Source organism: Hypanus sabinus, chromosome 30 (assembly GCF_030144855.1).
Source record: "Hypanus sabinus isolate sHypSab1 chromosome 30, sHypSab1.hap1, whole genome shotgun sequence".
In the NCBI taxonomy this organism is placed as follows: Eukaryota; Metazoa; Chordata; class Chondrichthyes; order Myliobatiformes; family Dasyatidae; genus Hypanus; species Hypanus sabinus.
In genome coordinates this window covers 33,130,653-33,150,901 of record NC_082735.1, presented here as the reverse complement: position 1 = coordinate 33,150,901, position 20,249 = coordinate 33,130,653, and the positions used below count along the sequence as shown (strand labels likewise).

The window sequence follows — 20,249 nt, the reverse complement described above, 5'->3', positions numbered from 1 at the left end:
CAGGTATACAGAATTATGAGGGGTATAGACAGGGTAAATGCAAGCAGACTGAGGTTGGGGAAGACTAGGACTAGAAGGCTGAAAGGGGAAATACTTAAAACGGAACTTGAGGAGGAATTTCTTCACTCACGGGGGTGCTGCTCGTGTGGAATGAGCTGTCAGTAGAAGTGGAGGATGCAGGATTGATTTCAACATCTGGATAAGTATGTGGGTGGGAGGGGTATGGAGGGCTATGGTCCAGGCGTGGGACAATGGGAATAGGCAGAGTAATAGGTTGGCACGGACTCGATGGGCTGAAGAGCCCTCTTCTATGCTTTAGTGCTATATGTCTGTCCATATACATATCTACAATGGTCAGCAATTGCTGCACATTCACAGTCTCTTCCAGGTTAATCCGTAGAAATCTGAGGACTCGAACCAAGTTCAAATGGGGGAGAAAAACATTACCCTTGCCAGCTAAGGTGCAACTTAGATCTGAGTGATACAGGTAAGCCACGTCCCCTGACCCAGAATGACATTAAGGACGGTGCAAACCGTGTTCAACCTCCTTCCCGTCAACGGTACTTCACCGTGAACTCCGATCTGCCCCAGGATGCAGCTCTCAATAACGGAAGACAGGACCTGGTTAAAATAGGCTTGGTGCAGCTGCTTGTGGTAGAACATCACCCAACAAATGGGAGTCGTGAGAAACAAAATGAGTGTGCAAAGTCAGTTCCTGCAAGGCTGAAAGACTAGGATTAGGAAGTTGAGGTTTATTAAAAAAATAATAAATCAACATACAGCGCAGAATAGACCTTTCCAGAGCCTTCAAGCCATGCTGCCCAGCAATTTAACCCTAGCCTGATCATGGGACAATTTACACCGGCCCATTAACCTACCATCAGGTACGTCTTTGGATTGTGGGAGGAAACCAGAGCACCTGGAGGAAACCCATGCGATCACTGGGAGCTCTAATAGTGTTTTGCGAATCGCTACAGTACCGTAGCGCCTTGCACAATCACAAGGCGCCTCAGAGGCTGGCGAATCGCTGCAACTCTGCCTCTGAGGGTGGTGGATGCGGGTTACTGGGTAGATTCAAGGTGGAGAGACACAAATATTAGGAAGACTGAAGGACTAACGGATATTGGGAACAGGCACAAAAAAGGAGTTGAGGTCAGTGTAGAATGAGTCGTGGTCCAGGTCCCAATGACAAAGAGTGGCTAATGAACCATCCACGTCTCCATCCCATCTCCAGCAGTTCAGTCGCTAGAATCATGTAGATGGAGTGTTGATGAGTATTGATGCTGTGAATGTGCGACTGTTGTAAAGTGAACAAAGTTACCACAGAAATACTGAAGCTAATAGATATAGAAGTGTTTTATTCAACAAAATGAGACCCTGTCAGAGGAAGAGGCCTGTTCAGCCCAAAATCACATGACATCTTATATGCTGAAGATCAAATGTAATAGTATGGCTCTTCTACAGCGACAATGTATCTACAATGCTTCCTTTAAATTGCATATAGTTTTCACACCCACACTCTAGACACCCAAAATGAATGTTAATTAGCATTGTCTGGTTTTTAAATCAACTCCAGTTAAACTACTGTTCAGGGCTGCATTTTAAGTTTAATCTACAATCCACATTCAGGTCTGAAGAATGGCTGCTGTTGAACTTCGTTATATACCCTAACTCCAGAATACGCCCTAAAATGTTCTGACAATGCAAAGTCATGGTGGATCTCTTGGTTCACCCACTAATCTTCCCATCCCAACCTCACTTCTAAACCAACAATCCAATAACTAACCATAAACACAAGAGATTCTGCTGATGCTGGAAATCCAGAGCAACACACACAAGATGCTGGAGGAGCTCAGCAGCTTCTATGGAAATGAGTAAACCGTTGGCGCTTCCGGCCGAGACCCTTCTTCAGGATTGGAAAGGGAAGGGGAAGACGCAAGAATAAAAAGGTGTGGGGAGGGGAAGGAGGAAAGGCTCGAAGGTGAGAGGTGAAGTCGGGTGGGTAGGAAAGGTAAAGGGCTGGAGAGGAAGGAATCTGATAGGAGAGGAGAGTGGACATCAGGAGAAAGGGAAGAAGAAGGGGACCCACAGGGAGGTGATGGGCGGGTGAGAAGTGTACGAGGTCAGACTGGGGAATAGGAGAAGAGGGGAGGGGGGAGGGAAAACCAGATAACTAATCTCCCTCTGGTCAGTTTGATTAGAATTTATTTTTCCATCACATTTGTAGGGCTCGCGGCCACCACTTGTGCATTCTGTTACCACAGACGATGACTCTTATCACAGTGGACTGGTTAGCATGCTGCTGTACCATTCCCTGTGATCGGGGTTCAATTCCCGCCACTGCCTGTGAGGTGTGACGTGTTGTCACCGTGACTGTGTGGGTTTTCTCTGGGTGACCCGGCTTCCTCCAACGCACATACCAAAGACGTGCAGGTAGCAAGTTGTGGGCATGCTTTGTTGGTGCTGGTAGGACGAAGAAACTTGCGGGCTGCCCTCGGCACATCCTTGGAATGTGTTGCTCGTTGATGCAAGTGATGCATTTCACTGCGTGCTTTGGGGTACTTGTGGGGCTCATCTTTTAGGTAATCGATGAAACCAGTTTTGCAACGTCAATAAACTTCACTTTTCCACATGCGATGCTCTCATCCTGTGCTTAGTGCAGGGCCCCTCTGTTTCGGATTTTAAATTAAGTTTAAAAGATCTTATCCCAATGAATAAGATCAGAGACTGTAATAAAATTTAGCTTTTGTGCACACTGGCTCTTTCCCAGTCCCCTCCCATGCTGAAAATATGGGAATTAAGCTGTACCACATGCATTGTAATATCTGTTTTGCACACACTGCTATCTCATCTTCAGCAATGACAAGTTATTATCCACTTATTGAGATACAGCACAGATCAGGCCCTTTGGCCCATTGAGTTATGCTGCCTAGCAACCCACCTATTTAACCCTACACTAATCACAGAACAATTTACCTACTAACCGGTACGTTCTTGCACTGTGGGAGGAAACCAGAGCTCCAGGAGGAAACCCGCAAACTTACGCGGGAGAACGTACAAATGCCTTAAAGACAGTGGCGGGAATTGAACCCGGGTCGTTGGCACTGTAAAGCGTTGTGCTAACCACTACTTTACCGCTTCAAATGTTACTTTGAAAAAAAAATCAAGATTTTTGAAAACAAAATCCCAAGTTCTTTTTCTGTTCACAATCTCAATCTCACTGTGTTTCGGATATCACAATCTACCACAAGTTCACGGATGCAAAATCTGAAGTGCTGAGTTCTGATGGGTCTAGGCAGGAGGGAAATGAGGAGGAGACTCCCTTGGCTGGGTGGGGACGTGAAGGCTGTGAGGTATATGCAAGTATTTAGAACTGAGATAAGGAGAAATTACTTTATCCAGGGGGTGGGGGGGGGGGAAGTGTAGCAATGTCAGTTCAAAGGTTCATTTATTATTGAAGTATACAACTCTGAAATTCTTTCCTCTTCCAGGTCGCCATGAATCCAAGAAAGGCAGCACAATCAACCACCCCCAAATCCCCTCTCCCCACAAGAAAAAATGAACAAAAATGGAACAGACACATCAATGCCCCCCCCAAATCCTTCCTCCTGCACAAAAAAAAATCAGGCACATTGACCCCCAAATCCCCTCTCCCCACAAGAAAAAATGAACAAAAACAGAATAGGCACAACGACCCCAAATCTCTCTCCCCCCGGCACAAAAAAATTGGGATCAGGCACATCAACCCCCAAAAGCCCCAAACCCCTTTTATCTGTACTCATCAAAAGTATATTTTTTTTAACTATACATATACTGTTACTAAACTGCAGTCGCACCAAGAATACGCTTCTAAATTCACCCATTCTTTGCATATCACAGCTACCATGGTGTTTGACCGAATGTAACCCGGCCTGCTGCAGCACGTTCTGTAAGCAGCTCACAGCTGGGACCACTTGCCGTTGGCTGAGACTGATAGCGTGTTGACACATCTCCTTTCTCCCCGCCCTTTCCCAGTTCCCCTCTAAACCAGCCGTGCCAGAGAGCAAAATCACGAGCTGGGCACTGCGGGATACGTCCCTCTCAGAAATCCCGGTGAAGCAACACGCTTAGAAACACAGGCTGATTTAAACAGCTTCAAATGTCTGTTATGCTGAGCTAGTAAAACTCCCAGGCCCTACATCACTCTGAATTGCAGCAATAAAAAGCCGTAGACAGAGGGACAACATGAATTCAAATAACGTTATGTTGAAATACATGAATCATCTCTAAGTAGCTACTAACTCATTTTGATAAATTCAAAGTTCAAAGTAAATTAAATTAAAGTAAAGTAAAGTAAAAAGTAAAGTAAGTGCACATATACCACCAGATGCAACCCGATGATTCATTTCCTTGTGCGCATATTCAGTAAAAGCAAAGAAACACAATAGAATCAATGATAGATCGCACCCCAACAGGATGGCCAACTAATGTGCAAAAGACAACAACTTGTACAATATAAAAATAAAATAATATTGATAATAAATATCGAGAACATGAGAAAAAGAGTCCTTGAAAGTGACTCCATGGGTTGTGGGAACAGTTCAGCGATGGGGTGAATGAAGTTACCGTTCTGGTTGGCTGAGGAATAATAATTGGTCCTAAACCTGGTGGTGTGGGTCCTGAAGCCCCTGCACCTACTTCCTGAGGGCAGAAGTGAGAAGGGAGCACGACTGGGATGGTGGGGATCCTTGATGACAGATGCTGCTTTCCTGCATCAGCGCTCCTTGTAGATGTGCTCAATGGTGGGAAAGTTTAACCCATGATGAACTGGGTCATATCCACTACTTTTTGTAGGCTTCCATTCAAGGGCATTGGTATTCCCATACCAGGCTGTAATTCAACCAGTCAATATACTCTCCACCGCACATCTATAGAAGTTTGTCAAAGTTTTAGGTGACATACTGAATCTTTGCAAACTTTTAAAAAAGTAGAGGTGCTGCCATACTTTCTTTGTAATGGACCCAGGACAGATCCTCCAAAATGAAAATACCATCGAATTTAAAGTTGCTGACTCTCTCCACCTCTGCTACCCTTATGAGGACTGACGAGAGGAAATAAAGATAGAATATTTCCTAAAAGGAGAGAAAATTCAAAACACTGAGGTGCAAAGAGACATGGAAGTCCTCGTGCAGTATTCCCTAAAAGTAATTTGCAGGTTGAGTCGGTGGTGAGGAAGGCAAATGCAATGTTAGCATTCATTTTGAGAGGACTAAAATATAAAAGCAGGATATAATGTTGAGACTTTATAAGGCACCGGTGAGGATTCACTTGGAGTATTGTGAGCAGTTTTGGGCCCCTTATCTAACAAGGAGAAACATGGGATGACGTGAGGGAGGTGACGTGAACAGCAGAGCAGTGGAAACTGTGGGAGGAGTGTGTGGTTATTGAGCAGATGGAGTGAAGCAGAAGCATTCACCAAGCATGTTACCCAGACCCTGCACCTGACAACAGGGTTCACAAACAGGCCCGTGTAGACACAGCTGCATTGGCTGTAGGAATATCTGGAGAGGGGTCAAAGGAGGTTCGTGAAAATGATTCCAGGATTGAAAGGCGTATCTTATGAGGAGTGTTTGATGGCTCTGGGCCTGTACTCACTGGAATTCAGAAGAGGGGGTGGGGAATCTGTGAATCAGAAACCTATTGAATTTGAAAGGCCTTGATAGAGTAGATGCGGAGAGGATGTTTCCTACGGTGGGAGGACTAAGACCAGAGGGCACAACCTCAGAATAGAGGGACGTCCATTTAGAATGGGGATGAGGAGGAATTTCTTCAGCCAGAGAGTGGTGAATCTGTGGAATTTGTTGCCACAGGTGGCTGTGTGATTGGGTATATCTAAGGCAGAAGTTGATACATTCTTGATTAGTCAGGGCATAAAGTGATACGGGTAGAAGGCAGGAGATTGGGGCTGAGAGGGAAATGGATCAGCCATGATGAAATGGTGGAGCAGATTCGATGGGCCAAATGGCCCAATTCTGCTTCTATATGTTATGGTCTTATGGGTGACTGGTACTGATGTAAACAAAAGTCTCCCCATTTACAGTGTAATCAGATCCCCAGGTGCACTGCATTTACGATGCACATTTGACCTCGAAATTCAATGAACAAAATTTCTGACAGGGCAGGACATACTAGATGCAGGGAGCATATTCCGCTTGGCTGTGAGGGTGAGGATCTAGATCAGGGGTTCCCAACTTTTTTTTACGCCATGGAGCCTTACCATTAAGCAAGGGGCCACAGAGCCCAGGTTGGGAAGGGGATGGGGCAGTTTTCTAGGAATCAGGACTCAGATGAAGAGATTTTCTTTACTCTGAAGGTGGTGAAGCTGTGAAATTCTCCAATAAGGAAGGGCATAATGGCCAAATTGCTGAATATACTTAACAAGGGGGTAGATAAACTTCTAGGCACAAAAGTATGTGGGCAAAAGAGGTGGATTACAGTGAAGAGACAGACGATTGGCCATGATCATATGGAGTAGTGCAGTAGACTCAGAGAGCAGAATGGCCTTATTTTGCAGCCATTTTCTACGTTTCAAACATCTGGAGTGGATTTTGAATATAGCAATGACTGTTTCATAGTGGAGGCTGTCATTTTTCTATCCTGTTTGCCGGACTGCTAAGAAGAAAGTCGAGATTTTTGCTTGCTGCTGCCTAAGCACACTGACCAACACAATGGATTGCAGAGCAATTAGTCACCGAGGAATTTTAATTCCTATGTCTGCTGCAATCGAGCCAGGTGTCTGAATGGAGGCCAAACATCAGAACATTGTTAAGGAACTCAAGTTTAGTAAATTCCAAAAATTCAGTTAAAAAAATAAAAAATTGCAACTTATTACTTTGCTTACTTGAGCCTCCTTTAATCTACTTGGCTGAAGTTTTTGCAATGTGCCAAGTAACTTCTAACTGATTAATTCCACATTTGTGTGCATTTTGCAGCCACGGCCTTTCCCCTGCCTTGCTTTGCAAAATTAAAAGCAAAACAAAAATTTTAAAAACTGCACCAAAACGTGAATCCAAAGATACTTTTAAAACTCTGAAGACCTATGAGATAAGAAGGCTGTGCTTAGTCAGTACTGAAAACAACGATTAGAGCTCTTGAGTTTGATCTGCTCCTTGCTCCTAGAAACAGACAGCATTTTGGCTATTTTACACTTAATCTCAAACACAGGATGGTAATTATCTTCTGTAGTTATAATTGGTTTCACTTTTTAAACCATGCCGGGCTGTTAGGCCACGTTTACATTTGCAGAAGGTTCAGATTCTAATCTCGCCTGTGGCATGAGGTCCGCTCCTCACTGCCACATCGACGGAAACATACACGGAAGCAAGCCTGCAACTTGCTTAAGTTTAACAGACTTTTACTTCTGAGCTACAATATAATTTTCTCAATACAGGGATTCTGTGCTCATTTCATCATCTAATTAGGCATCGAGTCTCTTTTGGAATTGCATCCACTTAGCTTGTTTAGAGATACAGCACAGTAACAGACTCTTCTGGCCCAATTATACATGTGGCCAACTAAACTATTAACAGGGAGAACGTACGAACTCCTTACAGACTGCGGCAGGAATCGAACCCGGATCTCTGGCCCTGTGATAGCTTTATGCTAACCGTGAATTCTGAGTCGGATTTATTTACCACGTGTGCACTGAAACCTACAGTGACGTGCGTCGTTTGCGTTAACGACCGGCTCACCCAACAACGTGCCGGGGGGTGGGGGTGCAGCCCGGAAGTATCGCCACACATTCCGGCGCTGACGTTGCACGCCCGCAATGGTCAACACAAAACAGAACAACAAAAAACAGCGACAACAGAACAACGGCAAGACAAGAAACTCTTCGGGGCTCGACCGATCCAACTTCATTGACACAGCTGGTGATTTGACACCAGATTTGAAACATATTGATGATATTCATCTCCAGTCGAAGCATTCCCAAATGGAGCCCCATTAAGAATTAGTTGGTCCATTTGAATAGGACTGGATGTGAGACTGCTTTTCCCCTGAGGAACTGCAGCCTCAGCAACACACATTTTGGAATTGTTGGTGACAGTGGGCCTCACCCCCAAAATTTACCTCAAAACAATTTCAAATTTAAATAAAGCAATTTTTTGGAATTAACGATGTGAAATATTCAGTGGTTGCTTATTATCAATGTGAATACAATAATGCTGTATTTTTGTTCTCCAATTCAGACAGTATTTCCAGAACAGAAGACTGTCTCAGGATTTTCAAGGACTGATGATATGAAATCCAAAATCAATTTCCAATTCATGCGTTTCATCAGTAAGCATAAATCACTGATTCTGAAGTAAAAGACCTATGATAGCCAAAGTACAGTTGCTAGATTGTATTCCTGGCTGTTCAGAATCAGGTTTAATATCACTGGCATCTGTCGTGCATGAAATTTGTTGTTTTGCAGCAGCAGTACATTGCAATACTTAATTAAAAAATATAAATAAATATAATTACACACACAAGTCGTGTGAAATGAGAGCAAATAAAAAAAAGGAAAAGGATAGTGAGGCAGAGTTCCTGGGTTTATTGTCCATTCAGAAGTCTGATGGCTGAGGGGAAGAAATTGCTCCTAAAATGTTGAGTGTCCATCTTCAGGCTCCTGCACGCTTCCCTGATGGTAGCAATGAGAAGAGGGAGAAGAGGGCACTTCCTGGGTGATGGGGGTGGGGGGTGTGTCCTTAATGATGCATTTCCTTTTGATGCTCGATGTTGGGAAGTTATAATTTGCTGATGGAGAAACACTGACAGGAAATATCCAGCATACATTGCACATCTGATTAAAAAGCCAAAAAAAAAATCAGCTATTTCAATTCCAACCAAGTCCTCAAAACTAAACCCGTTTAAAGCAAAAGTCCAGACAACAAGACCATCAGGTGTGCTGAAAAAGCAAATCATGCAAACAGCAAAACGTGAACAAATAACGCACAAAACTGGTTGTTTAATATTGTACATGGAAATTACTGTATAGCATTAAGAGCCAGTTCTAGCAAACCAGAAATTGGGTTCACTTTGATCCTGCATTGAGTTGTGAAATGTTTACATATTAAGATTGTTTTCTGTGAAACAGTAGCTTGTACAATGCACAAGAACGGAAGCTCATCAGCCTCTCTTCAAGCTCTCTGGATGGAGGGAATACAGTGCTAGTTTTGTTGTTAATCTCAGTCAGTGGCTGTCATTTCACACCAAATGCCTGGAGCACATCAAGAATCAAGTCAGCAGTGAGACTGGTCTGCCTTCTTCCTATCTAATTGTGAGGTAGGGAGAGAGGTTAGAGTTTCTATAATACACACTTGATTGCTCCAAATTCTGCCTTGACCTGGGCTAGCATGAACTGTTGTAGCATCTGTGACTAACAATACAGCCTTGAATCCAATTTTCACATTGCATGGCTAAATGAAGTAGCAACGCTCATTCTAGTTGGCTCAAGGTTTGCAAATTGGACAGAACTTCAACATGCATTTAAAGTTAAAATTAAATTTATTATCAAAGTATATGTTAACATATAGATTCGTTTTCTTACAGGCATTTACAGGAAAATAAAGAAATACAACAGAATTTACAAACTCTGACAAAGACTGATGACCAATGTGCAAAAGACAAATTGTACAAATAAAAAAACTGAGAACACGTGTTTTAGGGTGCCCTTGAAAGTAGCTCTGTAGGTCGTAGAATCAGTTCAGAGTTGAGATGAGTGACGTACACTCAGTTTCAGGAGCCTAATGGTTGTAGGGTAATAAATGTTGCTGACCCTGGTGGTGGGGGACCCAAGGCTCCTGTACCTCCTGCCCAATGGTAGCAGCAAGAAGAGTGTGGCCTGGACGGTGGGGGTCTTCGATGATGGATGCTGCTTTCCTGAGGCAGCATCAGCTCCATGCAAGTGTGCTCAATGGTGGAGACGGCTTTGCCTGTGACAGACTGGGCTGCACCCCCTACTTTCTAAAATCCTGGGCATTGGTGCTTCCATAGCAGGCCATTTAGTGGATGGGTCCAAGTGTATATAAGGAGGAAGAAACTTTTCCACAGATGCTGCCTGGCCTGCTGAGTTCCTCCAGCATTTTGTATGTGTGTGTGTGTTGCTACCAAAGCCAAGGCTCACAGCACAGAGCAGATACCTGCTGAGGAAGGCTCCCCTTAAATCACCCCACTCTAGATAATATTAATAGAATACAATATTAATGATAAAACTCATGGCAGTGCGGAGGATCAGCGAGACCTTGGGGTCTGTGTCCAAAGGACACTCAAAGCTGCTGTGCAGGTTGACAGTGTTGTTAAGAAGGTGTATGGTGTTGTTTGCATTCATCAACCGTGGGATTGAGTTCAAGAACTGTGAGGTAATGTTACAACTATACACGACCTTAGCTAGACCCCACTTGGAGTACTGTATTCAGTTTTGGTCACCTCACTACAGGAAGGGTGTGGAAAGGAGTGCAGACGAGACTTACAAGAATGTTGCCTGGATTGGAGAGCATGCCTTATGAGAACAGGTTGAGTGAAGTTGACCTCTTTCCCTTGGAGTGACAGAGGATGAGAGGTGACCCCATAGAGGTGCATAAGATGATAAAAGGCATTGATCGTGTGGATAGTCAGAGGCTTTTACCCAGGGCTGAAATGGCTAACAGGAGGGGGCATAGTTTTAAGGTGCTTGGAAGTAGGTACGAGGGGGATGTCAGAGGTAACTTTTTCACACAGAGAGTGGTGGGTGCATGGAATGCACGGCCAGCAACGGTGGTGGAGGCAGATACGATAGGTTCTTTTAAGAGACTCTTAGGTAGGTGCATGGAGCTTAGAGAAATAGAGGGTGATGCGCAAGGGAAATTCCAGGCAGTTTCTAGACGAGGTTACATAGTTGGCACAACATTATGGGCCAAAGGGTCTGTAATGTGCTGTAGATTTCCATGTTTCTACAGTTAGCAGAGAATGCCCAACATCAACTGACCTTCAGAAGCACGTGGTCTAAATTACCCTGACAACGTACAAACATCCATTACAAGTATGTCCAATGCAGAAGCCAGGTCAATGGTGCACATGTGATCTGCAAATGCAGGTATCCAGCTAAATTCAAGTGGCGGAGTTGAACTATTCTCATCACACCCCACTCAAAACAAAAACAGATGCAACACAATGAAGATATACTCAAATCAAATTTCTAAACTTGTGACTGATAATGTATGTGGCCAATCCACATGGAAATCTAGGGAGAATAATTAACCCAGTAGGAAGTAGTTGATCATAAAATGAAATAATTGCACACCCTGATTATAAAATAACTTTAACATAATAAATAAAAAAAACAGGTTGCCCAAGGGAAATTCCTCTAAATTAGTTTCCAACTAAAGATTGCCAGGAGGAAAGCCTCTATTACTCTATCAGTACAATACTGAGTTTCTGAAGCAATAGAATTTTATTTAGGGAAGAGGTGAAGGAGGAGGAGGAATATTTCAACATGGGAGAGATTTTTTTTTTCAATATCTGCTGTTTCTGCTTGGAGATTTAGTTTTGCTTCACCTTCCATCCTACCAGCCTCCTCAACGTGAAGTCACCATCAGAAGTATCTTTCCTTCCTCTTTTTCAAGATTCAGAAGGACCATTTCCTCCTTATCATTGAGGGCCACCCCTCCACTTCCAACACTCAATCCCCTTTGCACAGCAATAGCTGGGGATGCAACCTTTGCCCATGTATTGCCCCCTTTCTTGTAGCCCAGGTCCCCCAACACTCCTTCTAGATGAGGCAGTTACAATTCACCCCATGTTGTGCAGTGCCCTCAGTTCTCACTGGGTAATCTAAACTACACTTGCGGCCACTTTGAAGAACACCTCCATTCACCTACACCAACTTCCAGTGATTCTGATTCTCAGATCCACTCCAATTCCAGCCTCTGCCTTTGGCTTCCTATCTGTTCAGGGAATCTCAATCACAAGCAGTAGGACATGCACCTCATCTTCTGACTTAGACCACAAGACATAGAGCAGAATTAGGCCAATCGGCCCATCGAGTCTTCTCCTACCATTTCATCATGGCTGATTACTACTCCTCGAAGTGGTGACGGTGAGTCACTTTCTTGAATCATTGTAGGCACTTTGAACGAAAACATTCACACGGCCTGTGGGGGAGGAAGTTTAGATCCAGTGACAACACAGGAACAAGATGATTTTTCCAAGTCAGGTTGGTGTATGACTTGGAGGAGAACTTGCAAACGTTGAAAGTACATTTATTATCGAAGTATGTATACAGTGTGCAATCTTGAGATTCACCTTCTTGCAAGCAGCCACAAGAGGAGCAACATAGAACCCATTTGAAGAAAAAGCCCAGACAACAGGACCATCAGACATGCTCAAAAAACAAATTACACAAACAGCAGAACAACAAATAACGTACAAAATATTAAACATCAAGCCGCAGAGTCACCGAGGGTGAGCCCACAGCTATGAGCCGCTGAGGGGAGTGAAGATGGCCCAGGAGCTGATGCCCACAGCCTCTGTGCCACTCAGTTCAGTGCTGCATCGATGGTTGCAGGCCGCAGTCGCAGATCCAGCTCCTCACTGAAGCGCCTCGACCACATCACGCAAATAGTAGAGCGTGGTCGAAGCTTCCAGCATGGAAGCCAAGATTCCTGTACCTTCTGCCATGCCTGATCCCTGAGATCGTTATCCTTTGTTGCTGCTACAGGTCGCAGGGTTTGGGGAGATGCTGGTGGAAGTTGCCTTGGCAAGTAACTGCACTTACGTTAGGCAAAGACGCGCCTTATGGACAACTACTAACCAACCCAAGCAAAGGCAAAAAAAAGAAATCGACTCTGAATGCTCTACGGTCTAGGAGCAGAGAGATGGCCCTTCTGCCCATAATCTCTGTTCTAGCTTTATTTCTGTTTTACTCTTCAAGAGCTGTAAGTAGCAACTTGAGAGGGGCTGGGTATCTGCAGATGAAGGAAATCTTGCAGGCAACATTGGCCAGCAGATACAATAGTTCCAGTGTTCCAGCAGCTGGTGCTTTGCTGCCCCTGGCCTGCTACCAGTACCCAACGGCACTGAAATGTTTCCAGTTTAACATTCCAATTACAGAATTTTGTAAAGAATAAAAAACATACGCGATTTCGGCAGTACACAAATGAACCGGGGACTTTACGGACAGAACTAGCATGTGAATGGCTTGCTGGCAGGGGTTCAATTACTTTCAACATATCAAACAGCCCGCTGCACATTTCAAATAAACCGTGGTATTTCCTTGGGGATACAAATCTTTGAGCTGCTGCACGATCACTTAATTCTGTAGTGATTTGCCATTTCAAAAATAAATGATCGTGTCAAGCAGGAAAGCAAAAGGGTTGGGGGAAATAGTGACCAGTGCTCTCTCTGCTGAAGTTCCTTTACTTAGCAGTGGGACATTTATTTTTGCCTTTGTCGTAATTCAGAGAGATTCAACCCCAACTTTAGAACCTTGCAGTCCATCACTGTAGCAAATTGTAAGTGCCCAGGAGAGATCTTGCAGCCCCATCCTAATACATGCTTATGTAATGCTGCCCACGAAGATCCAAGAGCATTTTACCATGGTAACAGAGGGCGATCAAGTACGGCGTGAGAGGACTTACTTGGAAGTGGAGGAACGTTTCAAAGATTAGCCCCTTGTAGGGTTTCTACAAGTAGAAGGAAAGACAGCAAGGCATAATGACATTGAAGTGATAATCCTGAGTAGTAATATTATCCCTCAGCAATCCATTTGCAACAGTGTAAGGATAGGTTTGAGCAGTGAAAAAGAAAATGATAAGTCAGAGGCAGAGCAAAAGATGTTGCCCTTAACCATGGTCATTTGGAAAGCAATTTCAACAGGTAGCCTGACGTTTAAAAGGTGCTGAACTTTACTCAGTTTTTGGAATAGGTTTGGGCAGATAGATCAGAATCTGAACGCTCTTTTAAGTTAGTGAAACTTGGAGGTGAGGAAATAGACTAGACATCTTGGAGAACACAGACACTCAATGTTTACTACCCCTCTGCCATCACATTTCTGAATGGACAATGAACCAACCCACGGCACGTTGGCGCAGTGGTGAGCACAACGCTTTACGGTACCAGTGACCCAGGTTCAATTCCCACTGCTGCCTGGAAGGAATATCTAATCAATCAATCGTGTGGGAGCAACTCAATGCTTAAAAGCCTGAAGGTACAGTCAAGAGGTTCAGTTGTTGCTCATCAGATCAAACATCAAAATGAGTAAGAAATACGCTTTGAGTGACTTTGATTATTGATGCCAGATGGGGTGGTTTGAATATCTCAGAAATTGCTCATCTTTTCACACGTTAGAGAGTTTACAGAGAATTGTGTAACTGAAAAAAAATCCAGTTCTGTGGGTGATAACACCTAGTTAATACAAAAGGCCATAGGATTCTGGTTCAAGCTGACAGGAGGAGGCCGATTGGCTCAAATAACCACGCGTTACAACAGCGGCGTGTAGAGGACCTCTGACTGTGCAACACATTGAACCTTCAAGTGGATGGTCTGCAGCAGAAGACCACGGACATAAACTCAGTGGCCACTTTATTAGGCACGGGGAGCTACCTGAAGTGGCCACGAGGCGTATATTTACTTATGTGCAACTGCTGCTGTTTTACCGGGCCGGGAGGAAAGGCGAGAGAGCCGACCACGTTTCACAGCGAGGCAGCCAGGACAGACGCCGATGCAAGTCAAAAGCTGCAGCTTCCAATATACGCAAGGAGGGAAGACCCGGTCCAATGCCTCTGAAAGGATCACATTGCAGGCTCCATAACTGCACCACGTGACCCACCTTTTACAAGTGGACAAGTCAAATTTAAAGCAAACACAGAAGAGAAAGTGCTGGGAGTCAGATCCTGTCGTCAAACGTGCCAAGATTCCACTGGTTGCATTACCAACGGCTGATAAAGCTTTTACTTTACTCAGTCCAGCAAACCTAATTGGGCAGAATAAATAGCAGCTTTAATGTTCTGGCAAGATTTAAAGTTCATTCCTTGCTATCATGAGTGTCAGGAAGAATATGGGAATGAGTAGTCATTTAATCTTCAGCCAGCACAGCGCTGAAAGGCTGCTTTTTTCTGCACTGTGCTGTTTTAATGCTCTCACACCGAGTTGCTATTGGCATCAGTTACAAAGCTACCATCCAGGATGTGAGATGGGCACAATTATACTTTAATTATTTTTATCAGGAAGTAAGAGGCGGAAACTGGAGTGCTGTACACGCTCATAAACATTGACGGACGGACCCTATCGAAGAGCCTGGAAAACAGTGATCCTCCTTTCATGCGGGCGCCGCTCACAGCTGGCCAGTCAGAACCTGGCCCTCCTTCAGAAGCTCTGCAGGGCGAGGACGCCTCTGCATGCCACAACCAAGCCCGTTTGTATCGGAGGAATCCGGTGCAGTGCAGACTGAGGGATTTCCCTAGTTACACGTACACAAGAGAATCCATGCATGCCGGAAATCCAAAGCTGTTTACTCTTTTCCATGGATGCTGCCTGGCCTGTTGAGTTCCTCCATCATTGTGTGTGTGTGTGTGTGTGTGTGTGTCTTAAATGAAAAACCAAGATGGCGCCAGTGGCCTACGGTGCCAGCTCACAAAACTACTTTTAGATAAGCTTCTTCTCCTGAACTGCTTTCGACTGCAGCCTGTAATTTCCACTCATGATTTTATATTTTTCGGCTGACTAGTGAGCGGCTGCATCTGTTATCTGCTGGGAAAGGACAGGATGTGAAGCCGTGGGTGACTCCGCCCTTCCTCACTGATTGAAGTGTACGGGGTGAGTGGGTGTTCAGCCTGTGTTTGACTGGTTACCCTCTCGCTGCTGCTAGGGGAAGGGGCAGGTTCGATCACCTCAGTGCGGCTCGTGGCTGTGGGACTCTGTGGTTTGATGTTTAACATCCTCAGTGCAGAATGAGCTCCACAGTTGCGGACTCGCTTTTGGGGGACTCGGTGGTTCATGTTCCGTGTATTTCTGGCCACTCTTTTATTTTTGCTATTTCCGCAATTTGATTGAGGCACTTTGGTGCAGAACTGTCTCTGTGGCTGAGGCCTGCAGTCATCGACACAACGCTATAGTGACCTGACTCGTTGGCTGTGGCTCCTGGACCATTTTGGGGTCTCTGCGGTTTGACGTGTATAATTTTTGCTGTTTGCACTATTTTTTCCTTTTTTCCTCACGTATTGGGTATTTGCTCATCGTACCTTAAGGGATCTCTCCTTGTCCAAGCAGGTCTGGAGGACACAGCTAGGTGTGATCACACTGAGAGAGTTCACTGGGAAACACTGAATTCTTCCTTCCACACGCAAATTTCTACAGATGTACTGTGGACGAACCATGCACGTCCAAAGATATACCGGGTGGGTTAAGTGGTCATTGTAAATTGTCCTGTGATTAGGTTAGGGTTAAATAGGGGTTGTTGGGTTTTGCTGGGATGGCTGGGGAGGGTGTCGAAGGGCTGAAAGGGCCCATTCTGCACTGCATTGCTAAGTAAAAAATAAACTTAAGTAAGAATAACTCTGGGATTTCGCAATGTGGAATCCGACTGTCATTTTCAGTACAGACACCAGAAAATCTGCAGGGATGCCAGAAATTCGAAGCAACACACGCAATCACGCACACAATGCTGGAGGTGCTCAGCAGGTCAGGGGGCATCTGTGGAACGGAATAAACGGCCGATGTTTTGGGCCATAAATCTGCCTTGCACCTACCTGAGTATAGTGATCATATCTGAGGAGACACAAAGGGATGTTCCCTCAGCTTGTACAGAGGGAGCGGCTTCGTCAACATTGGGGGAGAGTTTATTAGTTTAATCAAACTAATACTTAAAAATGAGTCTTTAAAAGAAAGAGCTTGGAAATATTTTAAAAATATTTGAAGACGTTATTGTGGTTAAGCTAAGAAATTTTTTGTTCATTTTAAGTTTGGTTAAGTATACTTACCAAATATTTTTTGGAATTTTGTTTTAGTATCTGGGAAAATGTTCAGTGTCATGGAATGATTTAAGTATTGAACAGCTCTGGTTAATTCTGTGGGCAGGACTTAGCTGTTGTCAAATTGCACGTTCCCCACCTCCTCGACACAAAGAAATGAGAAGTTTCTTTTGCTGTGCAGGTCCCTGCCGGAGAGAACCCTACTAGTGGTGTCTTACAAAGTGTTACAGGGATGGTTGCCAGTAGTTTTTAAAAAATATATATATACTGAAAGAAACCAAGGTCACTGCCAGACAGCAAAATTTACTTCTTTGAATGCATTTTAACTGACCCAGGATTAGAACAGCAGTAAAAATCGTTGCTTTGTGTAGTGCAAACATGGGAAAATATTGGCGAGGGAATGACCAGCCGGTCTATCAACTTTCCCTCTCTAGGTCATGGTGACGGAGGCATCCTGATACAGTACACTTAGACTACACACTCGCACCGTTAAATCACCTGGGAAGGATGGTTAAAAAGACATTCTGCAATCTCTGGTAACCAGTGACAAAGCTCAAACATTGAGGAGAGCTCTGGATATCACAGCTTTGTCAGTTCTTACATGAATTGATCTTGGATAGCCGCGTTTAAGACATTTATTATTTCCCATTAGTCAGCTTACGTACAGCCTGGCATCTCTACCAAAGGAGGTGTGAGGTGTTCCTTCCCTCTGCTGGCCTGCAGGTCACCCTTGGGCAAGGTGTACCACTGGCTTAGCCCCCTCCTTGATCATGGGAGTAGGTGGTGGATGGACATATAAATTAGCAAAAAAAAGCGGCACACCTGAGGACTGGGAAAAATTCAGAGACCAGCAGAGGAGGACAAAGGGCTTAATTAGGAAAGGGAAAAAAGATTATGAGAGAAAGCTGGCAGGGAACATAAAAACTGACTGTAAAAGCTTTTATTGATATGTGAAAAGAAAAAGATTGGTCAAGACAAATAAATTTAGGTCCTTTACAGTTAGAAACAGGTGAATTGATCATAGGGAACAAAGACATGGCAGACCAATTGAATAACTACTTTGGTTCTGTCTTCACTAAGGAGGACATAAATAATCTTCGGAAATAGTAAGGGACCGAGGGTCTAGTGAGATGGAGGAACTGAGGGAAATACATGTTCGTAGGGAAGTGGTGTTCAGTAAATTGAAGGGATTAAAGGCAGATAAATCCCCAAGGCCAGATGGTCTGCATCCCAGAGTGCTTAAGGAAGTAGCCCAAGAAATAGTGGATGCATTAGTGATAATTTTTCAAAACTCCTTAGATTCTGGATTAGTTCTCCTTAGTTCCTGAGGATTGGAGGGTGGCTAATGTAACCCCACTTTTTAAAAAAGGAGGGAGCGAGAAACCGGGGAATTATAGACCGGTTAATCTGACATCGGTGGTGGGGAAAATGCTAGAGTCGGTTATCAAAGATGTGATAACAGCACATTTGGAAAGAGGTGAAATCATTGGACAAAGTCAGCATGGATTTGTGAAAGGAAAATCATGTCTGACGAATCTTATAGAATTTTTTGAAGATGTAACTAGTAGAGTGGATAGGGGAGAGCCAATGGATGTGGTATACTTAGATTTTCAAAAGGCTTTTGACAAGGTCCCACACAGGAGATTAGTGTGCAAACTTAAAGCACACGGTATTGGGGGTATGGTATTGATGTGGATAGAGAATTAGTTGGCAGACAGGAAGCAAAGAGTGGGAGTAAACAGGACCTTTTCAGAATGGCAGGCAGTGACTAGTGGGATACCGCAAGGCTCAGTGCCGGGACCCCAGTTGTTTACAATATATATTAATGATTTAGACGAGGGAATTAAATGCAGCATCTCCAAGTTTGTGGATGACACGAAGCTGGGTGGTGGTGTTAGCTGTGAGGAGGATGCTAAGAGGATGCAGGGTGACTTGGATAGGTTAGGTGAGTGAGCAAATTCATGGCAGATGCAATTTAGTGTGGATATATGTGAGGTTATCCACTTTGGTTACAAGAACAGGAAAACAGATTATTATCTGAACGGTGGCCGATTAGGAAAAGGGGAGATGCAACGAGACCTGGGTGTCATTGTACACCAGTCATTGAAGGTGGGTATGCAGGTACAGCAGGCGGTGAAAAAGGTAAATGGTATGTTGGCATTCATAGCAAAAGGATTTGAGTACAGGAGCAGGGAGGTTCTACTGCAGTTGTACAAGGCCTTGGTGAGACCGCACCTAGAATATTGTGTGCAGTTTTGGTCCCCTAATCTGAGGAAAGACATTCTTGCCATAGAGGGAATACAGAGAAGGTTCACCAGATTGATTGCTGGGATGGCAGGACTTTCATATGAAGACAGACTGAAATGACTAGGCTTATACTCACTGGAATTTAGATTGAGGGGGGATCTTATTGAAATGTATAAAATTCTAAAGGGATTGGATAGGCTAGATGCAGGAAGATTGTTTCCGATGTTGGGGAAGTCCAGAACGAGGGGTCACAGTTTAAGGATAAAGGGGAAGCCTTTTAGGACCGAAATGAAGAAAAACTTCTTCACACAGAGAGTGGTGAATCTGTGGAATTCTCTGCCACAGGAAACAGTTGAGGCCGGTTCATTGGCTATACTTAAGAGGAAGTTTAGATATGGCCCTTGTGGCTTAAGGGATCAGGGGGTATGGAGAAAAAGCAGGTACAGGGTTCAGAGTTGGATGATCAGCCATGATTGTACTGAATGGCGGTGCAGGCTTGAAGGGCCAAATGGCCTACTCCTGCACCTATTTTCTATGTTTCTATGTTTTTACGAGCAGCCGGTGCATATCACAAGTCCTGGTTATGCGACCACTGACGCCAAGCAGACAATCACTGAAGAGTATTGATAATGGCTGGGGTCACACATCTTGTAAAGACACTGCCCAGAAGAAGGCAATGGCAAACCATTTCTCTAGAGAAGATCGCCAAGAACAATCACATTCATTAGACCATGATCGCCCATGTCACATAACATGGCACATAATGATGATGTCATAGAACTGGGCAATTAATGATGTGTCACTGTGAACATACAATCTATTTTTATATACATATCTAAAATATTTATATTTGTTGTATTTGTTTTTATTATTGCTGTGTTCTTTATCTTTTGTGTTTTATCATATCAAGAGTAACAATTATTTTGTCCTCCTTATACTTCTATACAGGAAATGATAGCAAACAATCTTAAATCTTGAAATCATCCTATTTTGTTATAATGTGTGATTACTGAGACAATACCACATAAAAATGCA

The 20,249-nt window shown here is 44.0% G+C and overlaps 1 protein-coding gene across 1 annotated transcript in view; it reads right to left on the bottom strand.

Moving 5' to 3' along the window:
- LOC132383523 (sodium-dependent lysophosphatidylcholine symporter 1-like) overlaps positions 1-20,249 on the bottom strand; it is a 70,541-nt gene that overhangs the window by 40,120 nt on the left and 10,172 nt on the right. The window contains exons 4-7 of the mRNA XM_059954614.1: positions 17,167-17,180; positions 9,659-9,669; positions 3,942-3,963; positions 2,167-2,184 (exon numbers count right to left, since the gene is read on the bottom strand). Of these exons, the coding sequence (XP_059810597.1) occupies positions 2,167-2,184; positions 3,942-3,963; positions 9,659-9,669; positions 17,167-17,180 (65 nt within the window). The remainder of the gene's footprint in view (positions 1-2,166; positions 2,185-3,941; positions 3,964-9,658; positions 9,670-17,166; positions 17,181-20,249) is intronic.